Raw genomic sequence first — 19,093 nt, 5'->3', positions numbered from 1 at the left:
ATGAAACGTCCTCCCGCGTCTTTAAATTTGTTTATAGACATGTAGATCATTTTCTTAAGGTCAAAATATTTCTTGATAAACTTCTCTCTATAAAAGATATTTTCATCCTGGGAAGGCACCGTTTCGTGTGAATGATCGCCTCTTGAGCCAAATCAATAACGAATCGGTAAAACGGTTCAAGTCGATTTCGTCCTTAGCCGAGTTTTCGAGGAATATCTACGAATCTAAGGAAGATAACAAAATTTTTCTAATGACCTTTTTTGTTGAACGAATTAAGGACTGCAAAAAAGGTCCTAACAAAAATTTTGCTATCTCTCTTGGTTTTCGATATATTCGTTGAAAACTGGCCGGTAGTAAAAATCGACTTGAACCGTTTTACCCCTTTGCCACTGGAATATTTCGTTATTATTGAGGGCAGCAATTTCCTTGGGGTAATTTTCAAGTAGCTATTACTTTGGCCCAAGCAAAACTTGTTCGAGAATTTTTTTTTTTCTCTCAGTGTAAAATTCTGGAAAATTTCCATTTCATTCAATCACGTCTTCGAAAAATTGAGGAATATGTCGGAGGACTGCGCATGTGCACAGCAGTTGGCAGCAGTGGTGTCCAGTTTTCTCACGAGAGGCCTGAGCAACGGTGTCGGCTTGCTGGCTTTGTCAGATGGTGTCGCGTATCCTTTAACATCGCATCAATCGTCGTTAAACTGATATTGAATCAAGATGAGCGCTGGAATGCCAGAGCTGGGCTCTAAGATCAGCCTAATATCGAAGGCCGATATACGATACGAGGGAAGGCTATTCACCGTTGATCCACAGGAGTGTACAATCGCCCTTGCCAATGGTGAGCCTTTCAATTCTGTTACTTTTACACTTAAAACGTATTTAACGAATTCAAGATGGTGGTACTATCGTTGGTAGCATCATCCTGCTCCATTTTATTTGACTGATGGTTACAACTTGGGGTTTGTGGGCGCTGGGCTGTGGGGCTCGGGGAAATTGTTTCGTCATCGGCTTGGGGGGTTTGTGCAATCAGTGGAATTATTTTTTTTAGTCTGACCGAGTTCGTTGTCCCGCTTGTTTTCGGGGGGAAAACAACGGGAGTCAACCGGCAAATGTTGTAACGGATTATTATTTTTGTCATTTCTTTTGTCGTCGTGGGGATTCTCTTCGGGGAAAGGGAGCACATGCTCTGCTCCAATTTTTCAGGATTTTTGGCGATTAATTTCTGGGTTTTATGGAGTTTTTCAAGGGTTTTCGAGAGTTCTTCAGGGGGTGATGAGCATTTTTTTCTTTTTGGGCAAGAGGAAATGTCGGGAAATGTTCTCATAACTGAATAAATTCCCTGAAATTTTGAAGATGCCTGTAATTTTACGCATTCATTTTGAGTTAGAGATACATTTTTCGTTATTATTTTGGTCGATTCTTCTGTCGCTGCTGGAACTCTCTTGAGAGAAAGGCAGCAGATGTTCTACTCCGATTTTTCAGGATTTTTCATGTTTTCGTGAGTTCTTGAAGTGATGATGAAAATTTTCGTGATTTTTTCGGGCAGAAAAAAATGTCCATAAATCTTTTACAATGGAACATTTTTCATTATTTGTCTTGGGGGAAAAGAAACATGTTCTGCTCCGATTTTTCAGGATTTTTTGTTGTAAATTTCTAGGTTTTCAGGAGTTCCGGGGGTTTTCTTTGATTTCTTGAAGGGATAACGAGCATTTGTACCAATTTTTTAGTGCACACTGGCGATAAAATTCGCTCCAAAATGTGAAAGTTGGTCGAAACAGAAAGAAAGGAATGTTTTCAGACTCGTGGCTTCCTTCGGAAATCGAGAAAATTCTCGATTTGTCTTTAATCTTTATTTTCTACCTCTGTATGAAGTAGTCTTCCTTTAATCGACAATGGAATCCCGGTTTACCCATTGTTTGCACCGATGGGCTTGTTTACATCGTTGTCCTTGTCACTGCGAAGACACACTTATAATCCCCCGTTTCAGTCTCACCATTGTCTTGAATTCAATCTGATTCGGAGTAAATAATTCGGTCGGATGATTTTTGGGGGAAATTGAAATGATTTTTGGAGCGATGGATGAAATAGTGAGGTAATACCATTATTCAGGGGAATTGATTTGCGTTTGAATGTTTGTTTACAGTACGCTCTTTTGGGACGGAGGATAGGGAGACACAGTTTCCTGTGGCACCGCAGAATCAAGTGTACGAGTATATTTTGTTCAGGGGTTCGGATATCAAGGATATTCGGGTTGTCAATAATGTCAACACGCTACCCAATGATCCAGCTATTGTGCAGGTGAATTAATTACTGTGAATTCATCTTGATGGATCACTAAATAATTTTTTTGTCAGAACTAATTCAACTGATTGACACAAATGTTCATCAGTCACAATCGTAATAATTTTTTTTTTCAAAGAATGAAGATTTAATTTATCAATCGTTTTAATTTGTCAATTTATCGATTTTGCAAACTTCAAAAGTCATTTTCATCGGTTAAACATGCATTTGATTTTTTTTTGATGAATTATATTTGTTTTGACATGTGTCCATTAACAGTTCAATGACCCATTGAATCAGTATTTTTTTTATTGGAACTTATTTAACTAATTGGAACAGATCTTCATGCATTATAATTTACATAATCATTACATTAATTAATCATACAGTAGTGTTAATTAATCATACATTAATTAATCACTTAGTTGACTCCGGAAATATTTGAAGAAATTGAGAGTTCGTTAATCAATTTTTTCAACTCCAAAACAAATTTTCGCCAGTGGAGAAGAGGTGAATTAGACTTTCCTTTGGAGGAGTTCTATTTTCCTAAAATGTTAATCGTCAACTGAATTGTTAACGAAATGGGATAATTTTTTTAATGGCATTCAATTCAATTATCTCAATTAGTAAACTTGTTTCTGAGTTATGAACATTATAGTTCTTCGATCATTAAATAATGTTTTTTCACTTCAAACCACTTTAACTAGTTGAAACAGATTTTAAATTAGAATTTCCATGATTTTCCAACGATTTGAAATTTAATTTATTAACTCATTCATTTTGTATTTGTGGATTTCATACATTTTCACACAACGAAAATAGTGAATGCAAAAGAAAACTGATTTATAGGAGAAATATGCACTCATGGTTATTAAAAAAAAAATGTTTATGTCTTAGTCACTTCTTAAAATAATTCTGCTACTACAGTCACTATTTCTGATTTGCTAAATCTGATCGAGGCCTAAAACCACCAGTTGAATAATTTTATCAATTGACCAACGTATTTTAATCACAGATGACGGTACAGCCGTCGATGGGCCAACAATCCTATCAACCTCAGCCAGGCTATGGGCACCCAATGATGCCCCAGATGGGCCCAATGGGTGGTCAGTACGGGGCGCCCTATGGCATGCCCATGGCTGCAATGGGCCCTGTAATGGGAATGCCAAATGCCGCGAGGGATCCCCGTGCACCCATGAACAAACCGAATAGTGAGTTGAGCTCCGGCCCTGCTGAACCAAGCATCATCAATATCCCAAATTCTCTGCCGACGGCGAACGTCAAGCCGTTGACAAAAGATCAATCTCTGGAAGATGGTAAACTGTTTTTGCTATGAAAAAAAAGACAAAGTTGAGACATGAGAAAATTACACGAAATTTTCCACTTTAACGTGCCTGCAACTTGCTTCTGCCAGCTTCTACATTCATTGATAATCTCACGCTTCTGCTTTATTTTTTTCTTTCTCATTGCAGTCATTCATATTGACGCTGCTAAAGGTTTGATCTGCTTGAATTCAATCGCTTTGTGTTATTTTGGATAACAACCAATGCCAGAGTTTGATATTTTTGCTTTTGCTCAACGTCCAATTGCCTCATTACCCTAATTATTCTCTAATCTACACTCACTTGCCTGCTGTCCCACTAACCGCATGCATCATTTATTCATGTGGAAAATCATTAGCAACAACAGTTGATACTCGAAACACCTCATCATTGTCAATTGCAAACAGTCTGAGAGCTGCTGATTGTTCGTTTGAGTCTGTAGCGAAGTGGAGCATTTTATAAGTAAATTAATTATGAATTGATGAAACGAGATGAATCAACTAATGTAAGACTTAGTATCCACCAATGTCAAAATGAAATTTACGAAAATTCCCCTTGGATTTTCTTGTTTTACCTCTCTGTCACTGAATTTGCATAGATAAACCTAAAATGACTTAATCGTAGGGATTGTTTAAACATTTTACTCGTTAACCCTGAAACGATCCAATCGTCGATTAAAAATGGATAAAAATGTGGGGTGATATCCCAACAAAGAAGTTTCGATTAAATAACCACTTCGCTCCAGAAATAACAATTCCATCAATCATTCATTAATTTCATTGGTTTGGTCTTGCAATCATCGCCTGGTGCCCCTTGCAAATAACCCTGAAACGATCCAATCCCAGGAAATGTTTGAATATTTTGTTCGTTCATCCAGGCGTCCTGGAGATGCTGAGTGGAGCCTCCCGTTCGACGACTCCCACGTCGTCCCTGCTGAACCGAAAGAGTCCCACGAACGATCAGGGCACTCAGGTTGGCCGCCAGCAGCAGCACCAACAGCCCCAGCAGAATCAGCAGGCGCCTGTGGGCAAGGTCGGAGACAAACCCACCAACAGGAATGTTCAACCACCCCATCGAGAGCGTGACGCCCACTCGAAAGGTCGCAGTGGCAGTGGTATGTCCCAGTACAGTGACACCAAGAGGGATCAGATGCGTGAGCCATTGCATCAGGATGGACAGATGCAGCACCAGGGACAGCGTAATGTACATATTGGTCAGGGAGGTCCTCGTGGAAATCGTGGTGGCTGGATCCCACGTGGTAATATCCAACGTGGACGTGGCAGAGGCGGTCGTGGTGGTGTCTTCCGTTCTAATCAATCTGGACCTGGAAATGCTGGGGTCAAGCCCAAGAATACACTCAAGTTCGATAATGATTATGACTTTGAACAGGCGAATACTGAGTTTGAGGAGTTGAGGTGAGAATTATTTCATTTTTATAAAATAGATTCAGGATAAATTTAATTTAGTGTCTGTAATAAATTTCATATGGGTCATTCCATTAGGGAATTAGCATGATTTGTGCCGGGTTCGTTTCGATTATTACTTCGAAACGGCGAATGTGGATATCATGCGAGAGCAAATGATACGTTATTAAAGCCGTTTGAAGGCATTTCGAATGGTTTACGCTACGTATCTACAGACTGATTGCATTAGAGGACAGATTTTAGAGGATTGTTATTAAGTTGATGATTGGTATAATCAATTAGCAAATTAACTCAGTGACGAGGAGTGTGAGGGGATCGTCACTAAATTCATGAAAATATCGAAATTCCAAGTTTGACAAATTGTGATTCTCAGCTCGTCCACTTCATTAATCATTACGCATGTTTAGAAAAAAAGTATTCAGAGAGGATTGAATGCCTAACAGAAAAACAAAAAGAAACCCTTGAAAAATGAGTAAAGCCTCAATTATCTATTTTTTTTTCCAAATTTTACAAATTTAGTAGCGAAGCGATTTAGCCCTTAGCTGAGTTTTCGAGAAATATCTCTGAATCTAAGGGAGATAACGAAATTTTCGTAATAACCTTTTTTATAGTGCGAATTGAGGGCTACAAAAAAGATCATGACAACAATTTCGCTATCTCTCTCAGATTTCGAGATACTCATTGAAAACTGGCCAATAATAAAAATTGACTTATCTCCAAAAACATTCTGACGTAGTGAAAGCTCATCAAAAAACAAAAAAAAACAAAGAGGCGCGAAAAAAATCCTTGAAAGATAATCAAAATTTCCCCATTTGTAGTCTAATAATTTTTTCCATTCATTAATCCCCAGATCTCGACTAGCAAAGACCAAGATTGACGCAGGTGCTGAGAACGAGAAGAAAGACGACAGTGGTAACGAGACTGGTGCTGGTGAGAACGAGCAGGAGGAGGACTCGGACGTGGTGCACTACGACAAATCGAAATCGTTCTTCGACAATATCAGCTGCGAGGCAGTTGAGAGGAGTAAAGGGTCAGTACATCACAGATTAAAATTATCACACGTGTTGGTCTCATAAATTTTTTTTTTCAATTTTTTTTTTCGTTCACGTTTATTTTTCGTTTGTCGTGTTGACTTACTTGGTCCGGAATCAATCGATTCCATGCTGTCTAATTCCCATTAGAAGATCTCAACGTACGGACTGGAGAACAGAGAGAAAACTCAACTCCGAGACATTCGGTGTGTCATCAACGAGACGTGGTGGCTTTCGTGGACGTGGATACTATCACAATCGTGGCATGTCTGGTGGCATGTACCGTGGTAATAATCATGGTAATGGAGGACAAATGGGTGGATACCGCGGCAACTACAGGGGACAACGTGGTGGTAATAATGCTAATCGTAAAACTGGACAAAATCAGAGTAACAATGCCGGCCAAAATCGCAATAGCAACGAACAGAATTCCAATCAGCCACAGCAGAACAGTCGTCTCATATCCGGTGCTGTATAAAATCAATTGATTAATCATCACCAAAAGATACAATCATTCTCCCCTTACCCGTCAAATAGTTTAGGTAAAAGAGATGTGAAAGAGGATTATCGATTTCATGGTTTAAACTAAAATCGACGAGAGACAATTTATAAGTATTTACCTTAGATTAAGATTTTTACGAATATGTGCTTTCATGTCAAAAACAAAAAAAAAAGGATACAAATTGAACATAGAATTTTTGAAGATTGAGTCCCACTTTTGGACTGATTAATGAGAGTTTGGTTTAAGTGGGACTTGAAAAATTATGGAATATGTATTTGATCTTCGATTGATGGAGATTCGATGCGTGAATGGTAAATTCTTGAATCGCGTATTATTGAGTTATTATTATGCGATTGATTGGTAGTGTCAGGGGGGAAAATCGACGGCCATTTCAAGGATTTATTTCTAAATGATGGATGAACAAAAGTTTATGAGGTGTCAGGTTCAAGGGGTTTGGGGAAATGAAAGAAATAATTAAATTAGTTGAGGGAGTTATGGAACTTGAGAGAAGTTTTCTGTGAAGCTTCGATGGAACTGGCTGTATTTTAAATGTAATAATCATGAGACATAGATTTGTAAAAAGGGTTTCAGGGAATTGGTGATGAGAAGCTATTCGAATCTGTTAATTAGGCCTCAGTGTTTCTCCCTCTTCATTTGCATGACGAAAGTTTTGGAATTGGCATTAAATTAATTGATATAAAAAGAAAGGTGTACGATGCTGGGTTTTTAAAGTGGATTTCTGTGAGTTTCAATCATTGTGGGTGATTAAAGTGAGGAGCTCCATACGTTTCCCCTATATTCCATGTGGACAAAAACTGATAATTAGTGTGAAAAAACTCCTGCCCCTAAACTTTTAATGATAATGTGCAAAAAAGCAATTACAACTAGTTAAAATACTTTAAAGTCGACTTATTTCGCATGTTCAGACAATTTTTTCACATAAAAAAGAAGAAATTACGCTATTTACGAGTTTAATATAGAGAAAGTGAATAATTATTATTATTCTGCACATTTTTGAAAAATGTTGGGGGAACAAAAAGCATTTTTTCAATTGTATTATATTGAACAATAAAATAATGAGTTTTTCAACACTAATTATTAGTTTTTGTCACTTCAATAACTCATTATGTTTAAAGCTCTGTAGTTTCTCATTAATTAAAAATATGGCGAAGCTGTTTTGTATCCGCACAGACGGAAGTCGATGGAATAGTTTATTGCCAAGGGGATGGGGAAATACTGAGGCCATATAAAATAATAAAAATGATATAATTAACATTGAATACCACGGGTTTTAAGTATCGTGGTAGATGCGAATAAACGACTAATATTTGGCCGTCGAATTAACAATAATTAGATTGAAGTGTAAAAAAGACGAATTATCCCGAACAAGTTTGAGTGATAGCTTATCAATGTAAAATGCCTCATGGGTGGTATATATAATATGTAATAAATGTGAAATTACGAGAAATTAAATGGGGGGGATGCGGAATCTAAGAATAAAAAATTTGAAGAAAACAAGAAAAGATAGAAAATGGGAGAAAAAAAAATACAGTGTATCGTAAAATAGTCAATTTTTCGTGGGCGCTTGATGGATAAAATGAATGAAATTAATAAAAATGAATGAAAATCGTTGCCGGAACGACGAAATACCGAAACGAATGAATTTACGTAATTAAAATTGATGATAAATCGGTACAATTGTCACATGAATTAATAATTACCAATGAATTACGAATGAATTTGTTAATTGGCACCAGTAAGGTCAGGATGACGAAGAGGTGATTGAAACATAACGAAAGAAACAAATCAATTTACTCGTGGGAATACGCATTACAATTATTATTGATTATTTACTATTATAATTTCTTTTTTTTTTACAATAAATAGGCATGAAGACAGGAGAAATAAAACGGGAATGTGAGATAAGAAATATCGCCTGAGCCCAAATAAATAGGATTAGGAGACGATGCGCGATTGATTCTCAAAATAATACAGCCTAGAACTTTAATACTAGTTGACCATAAGCAAGTAAAAAAAAATAAAATCACGAGAATGAAATATTATGGCCAGATGAATTGAACAATTTGCGTTTTTAGGTTTTTTATAATGTTTACCGAAGTGTTTTTTGATCTTTCAGAACGTCTAGACTAGCGTGAGTGTGTGCGAGAATTCAGTGAACATGATTGCACGGTGATTATTGTCATAGAACACGGGAAGACAGTAAAATGGGGGGATAGTAGGAAAAAAATGCAATGATTGAATAGTAATACAAAGGGGTAAATTGTTCGCGGCTGTTATTTTTGTATGGTCCCCCAACACGGGTCCCGTCTCAAATAAGTATATACATAATACATAAAAGAAAGTTGAATGAAATGAGAAATGAAGATGATGCAAAACATACACACACTTATGAACGTTCGCTGTCTGGAGGAAGAATAAATCAATGAAAACAAATTACATCAAGTCAGAGTAGCCAAATTAATTATTATTACTGGTGTGTGCATTGATATCCGTCTTGAGGGAGGATGGAGATACAGGTTATTGATGGGAGAACGTACGTTTTATGTTTTTTTTCTCTGTCGCATGTAATTTTGCGGTTGAACGCGATTATTCCTGACAATGAATGTGTTTCTTTTGTACAGCGGATATTGTGATTCCCCAATGATGGAAATAATAACGAAATGAAGAAATTAATGGAGCTGTTTGTTTTGATTTTATTTCCTTTGTTTTTTAAATTCACTGAAGAGTATGGGCTTTGCAAGTGGTTTTGTTCTATTTTTCTTTGTTATTCCTGCATTTTGGGTGACATTGTGTTCAATTATGATATCAATTCCAAGGTATTGGATGAGGAATTTTTACATTTTGTGAAATTTGTAAAACAGAAAGAACTTACGAATTTTCGGTTTCAAGCACGCAAAATATCCTTCATTTTTCGGACTACTATTTCTATATTTCTAATTCATCAATTTTAAGTCTGGAAATACTGGGAAAATTTTGGATCTCAAACTCGTTTTTTCTCTTTTTCTTTATTTAAAAAATATTTTTCATTTTTGGTTCATTATTTCTACATTTTTATATACATTATGGTCAATGATGATAGTAATTCTAGAGTATTGGATGATAAATATTTACAATTTGTGCAGTCTCTTGGGTTATCAGTACAAATACAAGACCTATTCTTCCTTCACTTGAATGTTTTCCATAGGAAAATATTGATGAAGACTAGAAGTTTTTGGATTCTTCGTGTTTTATCTTTGGGAATGATTCGAAAAGACTTCAGGATTTTTTAAGCGCAACCGGTGAGTCCAGCTGGAAGACTGTCGCAGACCTCGCGCAATGGCCGTCCTCGCACTTTTTCCACGGTATTGCTGATGACCAAGTTGTTCTTGTAACGTCTTTTTTGAGTGCTGTAGTGAGGGATTGAAATTTCGAAGGGGGTTTTGCCATTTTCCACTGCCCAAATGCTGCCGGTGTCACCGCATTTGAGGATTGACATCAAGCCCTCGGATACGATAAAGGGTCTGGGGAAAATACCGAACAATTGGTGATTTATTCAGGAGAATAAGAAACAGAGAGAATTCCGTAGAGATAGAATGAGAAAAATTATTTTATTGAGTAAAATAATTTATGCAAAAAGAGGAGAGAATTTTTTTTTGTTTTCAAAACGAATGAAAAAATATTTTTTAATTATGAATTCAACAGAATAAACTCACTGGTTTAAAATGTTTAGATAAATTTAAAAAAATATAGATTCAGGAATTTGCATTTACTCACGTTTGAATGGGCATTTGCTCAAGATTTTTAACAAAATCAGCCTTCATAAATTTCGATAAAAGCCGATTGGGACTGTCAACAGTGAGGGCTGTCTCGGTGAGTCCGGGGCAGAGAGCCATCACACGCACACCAGTTCTCTCGTAATGATAAGGCGCCTGTGACATAGAAATTCTTATCTCTGCTCCAATTTCTTCACAACATCCTAACGGGAAATTCAACTCACCCCGAGTGACTGCGAAAGGCCGATAATTGCGTATTTGGTTGCTGTGTAGACTGGCAGCTGAGCGGTCCATGTGAAGTCGAAGTACTGAGCGATGTTCACGAGGACACCGCCGTTGCCACCTTGATCTTTGCTCATGAAACGCATCGCAAGCGTTGCCACTGTTATCATCCCTCCCTGATTTTTAAATCAAATTGTAAATTTTGCAATGACGAAATTACGCGAAATTCCAGTGAATAAATGTACTGAAATTCACAGTTTTCATTGTTTTTTTTTAAATTAAATTGTGAATTTTTCATTATGGAAGTGTCACTGAGTAAAAATTTAACAATAGCTTTTAATTTGCCCTAAGGAAAATCTCGATAAAATGAACTGAATTCAGTTCTCATTGATTTTTCAAATTAAACTGTCACTTGATAAAAATCTCCAAGAAGTGTACCGAAAATTTCAGCTAGAAACTCTTTACAGTAACACTAACTTCATTCTCCAAAAAAACTTGGATATAAATCTACTCATTTCCCAAGGATTCAAAATTGTTGACCAAAATTTGACTTGACACGACTCGTCTATTTTCCCTAAAATTCGAACTGAAGTAACGATATGGACAGCGATTTCCGGTTCCCACTTCCTCTCATCTAGAATTTTCCGAATTATGAACAATAATATGAAAACGAGTAGTCAGTACTAGATTACGTTGAATTTAATATATTCAAGAATATGTTCGCCTGGGTTTTCGTGATTTCTCGATCAAGCGCTGAGATAAAAAATGTCGATAAAAAGAACCGAAATTCACTGTTTCCATTGATTTTTGACATTAAACTGTCACTTGATAAAAATCTCCAAGAAGTGTACCGAAAAATAATTTTAAAAAAAAGTGAACCGAAAATTTCAGCCAGAAACTCTTGACAGTGACACTAAGTTCACTCTAAAAAAAACTCCATAAAAATTTACTCATCCTCTTAGGATTCAAAATTATTGATAAAAAAAAAGTTGACTTGACTCATCTATTTTCCCCAAAATCCGACTTCAACTTACGATATTGACAGCGATCTCCCGTTCCCATCGCCTCTCATCCAGAATCCCCGCATTATTAACGACAATATCGATGCTATCCACAATCGTCGAGACATATTTGAACGCATCTGATGAAGACGAAACAAAAATTATTCAATTGCTTGCACGAAAGTAATTGAAGAGAGTATAAACAGGAGGGGGAGATTACCGAGGACTTGGGAGTAGTTTGATGTGTCTGCATGGAGAAAGATAATTTTTCTCCCCCCATAGGACTTGGCAACAGCCTTGACAGCCCGTTCACCAGCGGCGGCATCAATATCAATGATAACAACGGTTTTAGCTCCATTCTGAAGAAAATGATTGACGAATGCGTATCCTAATCCCGCTGCACCACCAGTGATTACCACGTTCTTTCCACAGACTAGACCTTTAATTATCTCGAGTTCTTTTGCTTTCTCCTCGGCTGAGGCACGACGGCTCTTGGTGATCAGAGATTCTGGAGGCAATTGAATTAATAAATTGAGTATTGAATCGATTGATTAATTTAAAACGATGCGTCACGTTTTATTTTATTTACTGTAAGTTTCTTTGACCTCGAAATGTCATAGAAAAACCTAGGGAATTGGATAGAAAATTCTACCGAAGAATTCCGCGGCTCTACTGCGCATTTTTTGAAATAGTAAATGTCCGATAGGAATTATTCTCTAGAAAAAAAAACTGTTTCTATTAAGACGTGTTCTACAGGACTTCCTCGACATAAATTTTCTCCCCTATGGAAAAGTTGAGAAGAGGAATTCTATGGATTTTTTCTGAAGAATATTTTCCGTTGAACATTTTTATTTAAAAAATCGCACGGATAAGCCGCGAATTTTTTTAAAAGAATCGGCTAATAACGGATAGAGAATTTAATAGAAATTCAATAGATTGTATTCTAGAATTTTTTGATTTTTTTATAGAAAATAATTTTTCATAGAAAATATCCAATGGAAACTTTTTTATAGTAAAATATACAATGTGTTTTATAAGAGAAAAAGGAATTGACACATATTTCAATGGAATGGGCCGAATACTAATAGAAAGTTCGAGAGAAATCCAATAGAATTCACTAGCAAATTCGTTTGATTTTTTTATGAAGTTTTTCCGCACGCACCGGTGAATGAAATGGGTCCACTTACCCATTGCAATAATTTGTGTAGCTTTTGGAAGCACTTGACGATAGGAAGAACCTCTCGAAAATGTCGATTGAGACTAAACCCGTCGACTGCTTTCGATGGTATTTATACTTGTTCATCGAGTGATTTGACACTTGTACACGCGCCACCGCGTGGCCAGCCCCTTCCTCTCGGCGAAGACGCGTGATTACTATCGGGTAAGTGCGCGTGCATCCAAGAAGAGGGGAGGGTCATCCCAGGGATCCAGACTATTCGTAGAACAAAGTCTCTGATAAAGAGTTGTCGGAATCATAATAATAATTATAGCATTGTGTGAAAAATTTGCAGCTTGTAAGTGCGAAAAAATCCGATAGAAATGTTCATCATTTCTGAAATTTCTAAATTCTCCTGATATTTCCTCCTGAAGCTAATGGGCCCTGAGAGAAATCCCCAAACACCAAAAATATAAAAGTCAATTTATCACGCAATGAAAAAAAAAATATATAAAATAAACAGAATTTCCTAGGGAACGCGCAAGGTTTTTCTATGAAATTCTCGATATTCTTGATATTTCTAAATTTTCCTGATATTTCCTGAAGCCACTGGGCCCCGAGATAAATCCCCTATTACCAAAAATATAAAATTCAATTTATCACTCAAACAAAAGTAAATAGAAAATAAATAGAATTGCCTAAGAAATGCGCAAGGTTTTTCTATGAAATTCTCGATATTTCTAATATTTTTAAATTCCCTGAAGCTACTGGGGTCCGAGATAAATCCCCTATTAACAAAAATATGGAATTCAATTTATCACTCAAACAAAAGTAAATAGAAAATAAACAGAATTTCCTAGCAAATGCGCAAGGTTTTTCTACGAAATGCTTGATATTACTGATATTTTTTAATTCCCCCGATATTTCTTCCTGAAGCTACTGGGCCCCGAGACAAATGCTCAATCACCCAAAATATAAAATTCAATTTATCACTCAAATAAAAAATAAATAAATATAAACAGAATTTATGAAATTCTCGATATTCCTGATAATTTTAAATTCCCCCGATATTTCTTCCTGAAGCTACTGGGCCCCGAGATAAATCCCCTATTACCAAAAATATAAAATTCAATTAATCCCCCAATGCTTTCCTTACTGAATAATTACAACTGCTCCGCGCTATTTTCATTGCATTCAAAGTTCACTCTAGAACCGTTCGCAACCGGTTACCGAGAGCCAGCGATAAACCCTCCGACGCTTCTCGATGCACCCGAGGCAACCCCTCACACCCTCCAATCATTACTGCCAGAGAGCGTTAACAAAAATGCGTAAGAAAGAGATAAACGTCACGGTCTTATCGCCACGCGACTTTCCCCACAATGCATAGCAGTATTCGAGATCACTGAGGGTCACTCCATCCCCATTTTTCTGGTTTCAAGGCCTCGCTGAGTGCAGTCCACAGTGATTTAGTTGAAAAATTATTATTGATAAATTTCTGAGTACAGGGATTTTTACCGGGGACCCCCTAAATCCGCGAAAAGGTCAGCAATCACGTTATTATCCCAGGGTTATCGGGGGTTGACGATTTTTATGAAAGACGCAGATAAGTTCAGTGGGAATTTCAAGCATTAAATCTAGTCGTCTTGATGCGACTGTGGCGCAGCGCAAGAAGAATACAGATACAGTCTCTTCTTCTCTTTTGGGAAGCAATCGGATCGCGCTATCAACTCCACACAGCCTTTTCGGTTCTCTTTTCTTCTGATTAGGATTGACTGCGAAATTAACGGGAAATTGTCGTCTGCGACGATGAGTCAACAGAAATAAATAAACTGGGTCTGAAGTACATTTAAACAAGCTTTATTTATACGGATCTCCATGTTCGGTAGATTGTAGTTTATGTAATGTTTATTTCTGCGGCGAGAATGGCCCAGAAGGTCGGCAATTCCAGACTGAATTAATTAAATTTTGTTAATGGAGAAAAAGTCTTCTGGGATAGGGTTAGGACATTCGGGGGGTGGATCTCACAGATTGCGGCGCAGCGCAAGAAGAATCCAGATACAGTCCCTTTTTCTCTTTTGGGAAGCAATCGGATCGCGCTATCAACTCCACACGGCCTTTTCGGTTCTCTTTTTTCCTGATTAGGATTGACTGCGAAATTAACGGGAAATTGTCGTCTGTGACGATGAGTCAACTAAGATAAATAAACTGAGTCTGAAGTACATGTAAACAAGTTTTATTTATACGGATTTCAATGTTCGATACATTGTGGTTCATATAATATTCATTTCCCGGCGAGAACGACTCAGGAGGTCGGGAATTCCAGACATGAGTGGAGTACTGACTTTATTCTTTATTAATTAAAGTTTGTTAATGGAGAAGAGGTCCAGGAGGTTTCGGACGATCGGGTTGGTCGAGTAACCCTAGTCTGCTCACCTCCGCGGGGATTCCCCGCCGTGTTATTTAGGCTCCGGCGTTGCCGAATTCACTTTACACTGGCCGAGCGCGTTTAGCGAGTTTCCAGCAACGCCGCGTCATGGGCAATTACATGGGAAAAAAATAATTCATTTTGAATAAAAACTCATGATTCCTGTGGTCATGAATAATGAAATTGCAGGAATGTATTTTGGAAACATGTACGATGCGATAAATCAAGTATTTGGATTCTTAGCATATTGTCCTTGGTCGTCATTCTCCATTGAAATGTGTCTCATAAGCCTCTGTACAAATGACAATTTTAATTTTTTTCTCTACAAAAATCAATGTGGTAAATCGTGTTGGGACCTTCGGGACAACTTTCTAATTTATTGAAAGAATATATTCTCAAAATTTCAACCCAGTAGCACATTTCCTTCTACACCCATATGACTACTGCGGAAGTACCTTAACACGGGAAAAAATAATTCATCTCTTCGAAATAATTTGTTTTCTGTAGGAATTGGGGGAAATATTTTCTTCTAAAAACTACTATAATTCTTTAGACACTTCAATTGACAAAGTTAATTTTTTTTTAATTTTTCCGGTTAGCCAGTCAATTGTAATCAAAGAGAAATGACGCACGGCGGGATTTCGCTCATATGGTGACCAATCTACGCTTAATTGCATCGTTAGGCGAGAGTCTCGAAGTCGGATAGATCGGTTTCGTTCTGCTTCTGGGGCAGGACATCCGGGGGCTGGATCTCATAGACTGGTTGACCATCCTCACTCACCCAAATGCTGCCGTTCTGGGCACAACGAATTGCGTAAACTAAACCGTGAGCCACTGTCTCCACCCTTGGGGATATTAACAAAATTTAAGTGCAAGTTCGTACGATTTAGCCTTCTTCATCACTTAGAAATTAATATTAATGCCTGTATTTGTTTATCCCTAAAAAACAATTACCTGATGTGAATTTAACTGCAGATAAAAATCGAGTTTATGTTTGACAAACGCTTTATTACGAGTGATTGAATGAACCGATTCACTCAAATCTAATGAAGTTTATTAAATTCAAAATAGATCATTTCTTCAAGTCTGTGAGTGTTTCGTTATGTAATTGGTTAATACCTCTGTGGGTGGACTGTTACGGGTCCAAGGGCTCCCGCTGGTGCCTCTAGGGTCTCCAGGCTCTCTCGCAGTGACGATCCTGAGACACCAGGACTGAGGACGATTATCTTCACTCCAGTTCTTTGGTAGTGATAAGGTTGCTGGAAACATGTCGGTGAGAGGGTGGTGATAAAACGGGAACGAAATTGTTTGTGCATTTAATCAACTATTCTAGTCATTGTTTTATCAAAGGTGAATCGTGAAATTTTTGTACTGAATGCAATCATCTTTATCATGATATATTTCTGTATTAAAAAATAGGTGAAATCAGTAGCGAATTGGTAAAAGGACAAGTCAATTTTGACTATTGACCAGTTTTCGATCGATATTTCGGAATCTAAGGGAGATAGCGAAATTTTCGTAATTACATTTGTTGTAGCACTCAATCGACTCCACAAGAAAGGTTGTAACAAAAATTTCGCCATTTCCCTTAGATTCCGAGATATTGATTGAAAACCGGTCTATAGTCAAAATTGACTTCCTTTTACCACTTCGCTACTGAAATGTTTTCTGTCGCCGATGTATTTTGCCAAGTGATGTTATGTTTATATTTAAAAAATACTGTGATACTGTAATATCATAGTATCCAGTAATATAGTATAAAAGATGCCATTCTTTCTCGTCCCCTTGACTTTTACGACAATTTTATAAAAAAAAATTTTGGTCACTCAGTTCGTAATACTTCGTTTCTCGCACGCTGCGCATCCTAAAAAGCCGCAAATGAACGTCGTAACAAAACATATGCCTTGTCACTGTGTCGGAAATTTTTTTTCTGGCGAAGACGCTAAAATTCTTTTTTTTTTTTAATTTTCTTCGCCGCAGTAACGAAAAATACAATTTTTTTTAATCCACATGGGGGAGGGGAGGGGGGGGTCGTAGATTCTGCAATTCGAAACCTTGCTTACAAATTTCAGACGGATTAGAAAACCAATGAATCAATGATACAAAAATGATTAAATTTCGATAATCATCCGTATAACGCTCTCAAATGGTGAACATTTGCAGAAAGCGGAGACCTTTGTGTTTATCTGTCTTTGAGGGTGTAAAAATAAAAAAAAACGCGTAACGCAATGTTGAAATGCCTTCTTCATAAAAAAACTAATAATCACTTCGGAGAATTGCAGAAGAACTCACGGCTAAAGATCTGCTGAAGCTGATAACCGCCTGTTTTGTGGTAGAATAAATCGGTAATTGGGGTAGCGGTTCAAATCCCAGAACCGAAGCGACATTAACAACAATTCCACCCTTCCCCCCGAGATCCTTTCCCATCTGCTGGATGCCGAGAAGAGTTCCTCGAATGACGGCGGTCTGATAAGAATCGGAATGACAAAAAGAATGAGCAGTTTTTTCACAAATGACTGATAAGTAGATGAAGAAAATGAAATCGATTATCTCACGACGTTGACGTCCACTGCTTTCATAATGTCAGACTCATTTATGAGATCAACATTATTGATGAGAATGTCAAGTCCTCCAAGAGTGCTAACAGCTTCTTTGAAAGCGGCTGCAAAACATTTCCGAGAATTATGAAATTTTCAATTTCATTTTTAAGTCAGTGGGGGCATGTCAATATTACGTCACACCATTTTTTTCATTTTTAATTAACCAAATCAAATTAAACGAAAAAAAAGCAAATTATATATAATAATTAATATAACTAATATATTAATATATTATATTATAATTTAGAAAAATCTCAGTTATGAAAATATAAATTATTTATAAATTTATAAAAATTTATAAAAATAATTTAGTTATTTTCAGTCAAATTTTAAACGAACAATAAAAGAAGGGGGTTGTGAATCTTGTGACGTAATATTTCAATGGCCCCAAGAGTTGAAGTCTTCACCATCCAATTCGTTTTTCGAGATGTCACAGGGAAGCCAGATGACTCTTTTCTGTCCAAACTCTTGGTTTATTTCCTCCACAGCATTTTTAGCCGCTATTTGTTGATCATCCAGTATGATAATGCTCTATAAGATGATTTTAATGGATGGAATCAGTTGTAAACAAGTGGAATAAGAAAAATCGAGATTCATCGCTAGACAATTCTATAGGATTTCTATTAAAATTCCACGACTTTCTAGCTTTTTTTAAATCGATATTTATGAAGGGAAATATTTCATACATAAAATCAATAGACTTTGATCTATCTATTCAAATTATTCCATTAAGACGTTTCCTATAGAAATTCCTCTGCATGAATTTTCCATGTTTTTGTCACTGAATTTTTCTCTAAAAAAAAATCATCAGAATAAGTTCTATAAAAATATAAAATTCTATTGATTTTTCTATACAATATTTTCTATCGAACATTTCTATTTAAGAACCCCTAAAAAACTGCTAAATTTGTTAATAGAAGACGTTTCAAAAAAATCCAATATGAATCCAATAGAATTTTCATTCCAATATTCTTTAAAAACCTGAGTCGAAGTCTAGTGGACTTATCTCAGTTCAGCACACGTCATTGCATGACGTCCGTTGATGTTTTCAATTGCAGATAAAATAATGCAAATGATTTTAACTTACTCCGGCTCCATTTCTGAGTAATTCACGACAGAATGCAATGCCCAATCGGTTCACTGGACCAATAATAATCGCCTTTTTGTCCTTAATCTGCATGATTTTCAATGTTATCACTCGGATCGACGAAAAATTCCGATTCAACGTGATGCCACGCGCGTCTCACTCGTTCACTCAACACTTGTGTACTGATATCTGCCCCAGCCTTAGTGTTTTTGAGCGAATGAACCCCTTGACCCATTCCTCCCTTCATTCTTTCTCGAATCGATGATTATTT

General features: G+C 36.8%; 2 protein-coding genes across 4 annotated transcripts; one reads left to right on the top strand and one right to left on the bottom strand.

Moving 5' to 3' along the window:
* Positions 1 to 621: 621 nt before the first annotated feature.
* Positions 622 to 9,252, top strand: LOC107038023 (protein LSM14 homolog B). Of its 3 annotated transcripts, none has more exons than XM_015256906.1 (6): positions 622 to 837; positions 2,143 to 2,297; positions 3,295 to 3,490; positions 4,479 to 5,016; positions 5,876 to 6,055; positions 6,210 to 9,252. In XM_015256906.1, the coding sequence occupies exons 1-6, from the start codon at positions 717 to 719 to the stop codon at positions 6,532 to 6,534; spliced, it is 1,515 nt and encodes a 504-aa protein (XP_015112392.1). In that variant the 5' UTR covers positions 622 to 716; the 3' UTR covers positions 6,535 to 9,252. The 3 variants fall into 3 exon arrangements, with proteins under 3 accessions (XP_015112392.1, XP_015112384.1, XP_015112377.1); XM_015256898.1 differs by having other exon boundaries at positions 6,207 to 9,252; XM_015256891.1 differs by having other exon boundaries at positions 3,295 to 3,595; positions 6,207 to 9,252.
* A 323-nt stretch (positions 9,253 to 9,575) lies between these two features.
* LOC107036985 (peroxisomal hydratase-dehydrogenase-epimerase) lies at positions 9,576 to 19,016 on the bottom strand. The gene is made up of 12 exons (XM_015255290.2): positions 18,823 to 19,016; positions 18,143 to 18,266; positions 17,691 to 17,797; positions 17,428 to 17,601; positions 16,255 to 16,394; positions 15,818 to 15,980; positions 12,742 to 12,814; positions 11,775 to 12,062; positions 11,588 to 11,694; positions 10,556 to 10,729; positions 10,333 to 10,487; positions 9,576 to 10,079 (listed from the first exon to the last, which is right to left on the bottom strand). The coding sequence occupies exons 1-12, from the start codon at positions 18,913 to 18,915 to the stop codon at positions 9,845 to 9,847; spliced, it is 1,833 nt and encodes a 610-aa protein (XP_015110776.1). The 5' UTR covers positions 18,916 to 19,016; the 3' UTR covers positions 9,576 to 9,844.
* Positions 19,017 to 19,093: the final 77 nt, after the last annotated feature.

This window comes from Diachasma alloeum, unplaced genomic scaffold, assembly GCF_001412515.2.
Source record: "Diachasma alloeum isolate Michigan unplaced genomic scaffold, Dall2.0 Dall_scaffold_00177, whole genome shotgun sequence".
Classification (NCBI taxonomy): Eukaryota; Metazoa; Arthropoda; class Insecta; order Hymenoptera; family Braconidae; genus Diachasma; species Diachasma alloeum.
The sequence above is the reverse complement of the archived record's forward strand: the minus strand, read 5'-3'. Positions and strand labels throughout refer to the sequence as shown.

Coding starts and splice junctions, on each gene's coding strand:
- LOC107038023 (XM_015256891.1), top strand. CDS start 717: ATGAGCGCTGGAATGCCAGAGCTGGGCTCTAAGATCAGCCTAATATCG. Junction 2,298..3,294: donor ATGATCCAGCTATTGTGCAG/GTGAATTAATTA, acceptor TTTTAATCACAG/ATGACGGTACAGCCGTCGAT. Junction 5,017..5,875: donor ACTGAGTTTGAGGAGTTGAG/GTGAGAATTATT, acceptor ATTAATCCCCAG/ATCTCGACTAGCAAAGACCA.
- LOC107036985 (XM_015255290.2), bottom strand. CDS start 18,915: ATGCAGATTAAGGACAAAAAGGCGATTATTATTGGTCCAGTGAACCGA. Junction 17,798..18,142: donor CTCGAAAAACGAATTGGATG/GTGAAGACTTCA, acceptor AATGTTTTGCAG/CCGCTTTCAAAGAAGCTGTT. Junction 17,602..17,690: donor AAGCAGTGGACGTCAACGTC/GTGAGATAATCG, acceptor GATTCTTATCAG/ACCGCCGTCATTCGAGGAAC.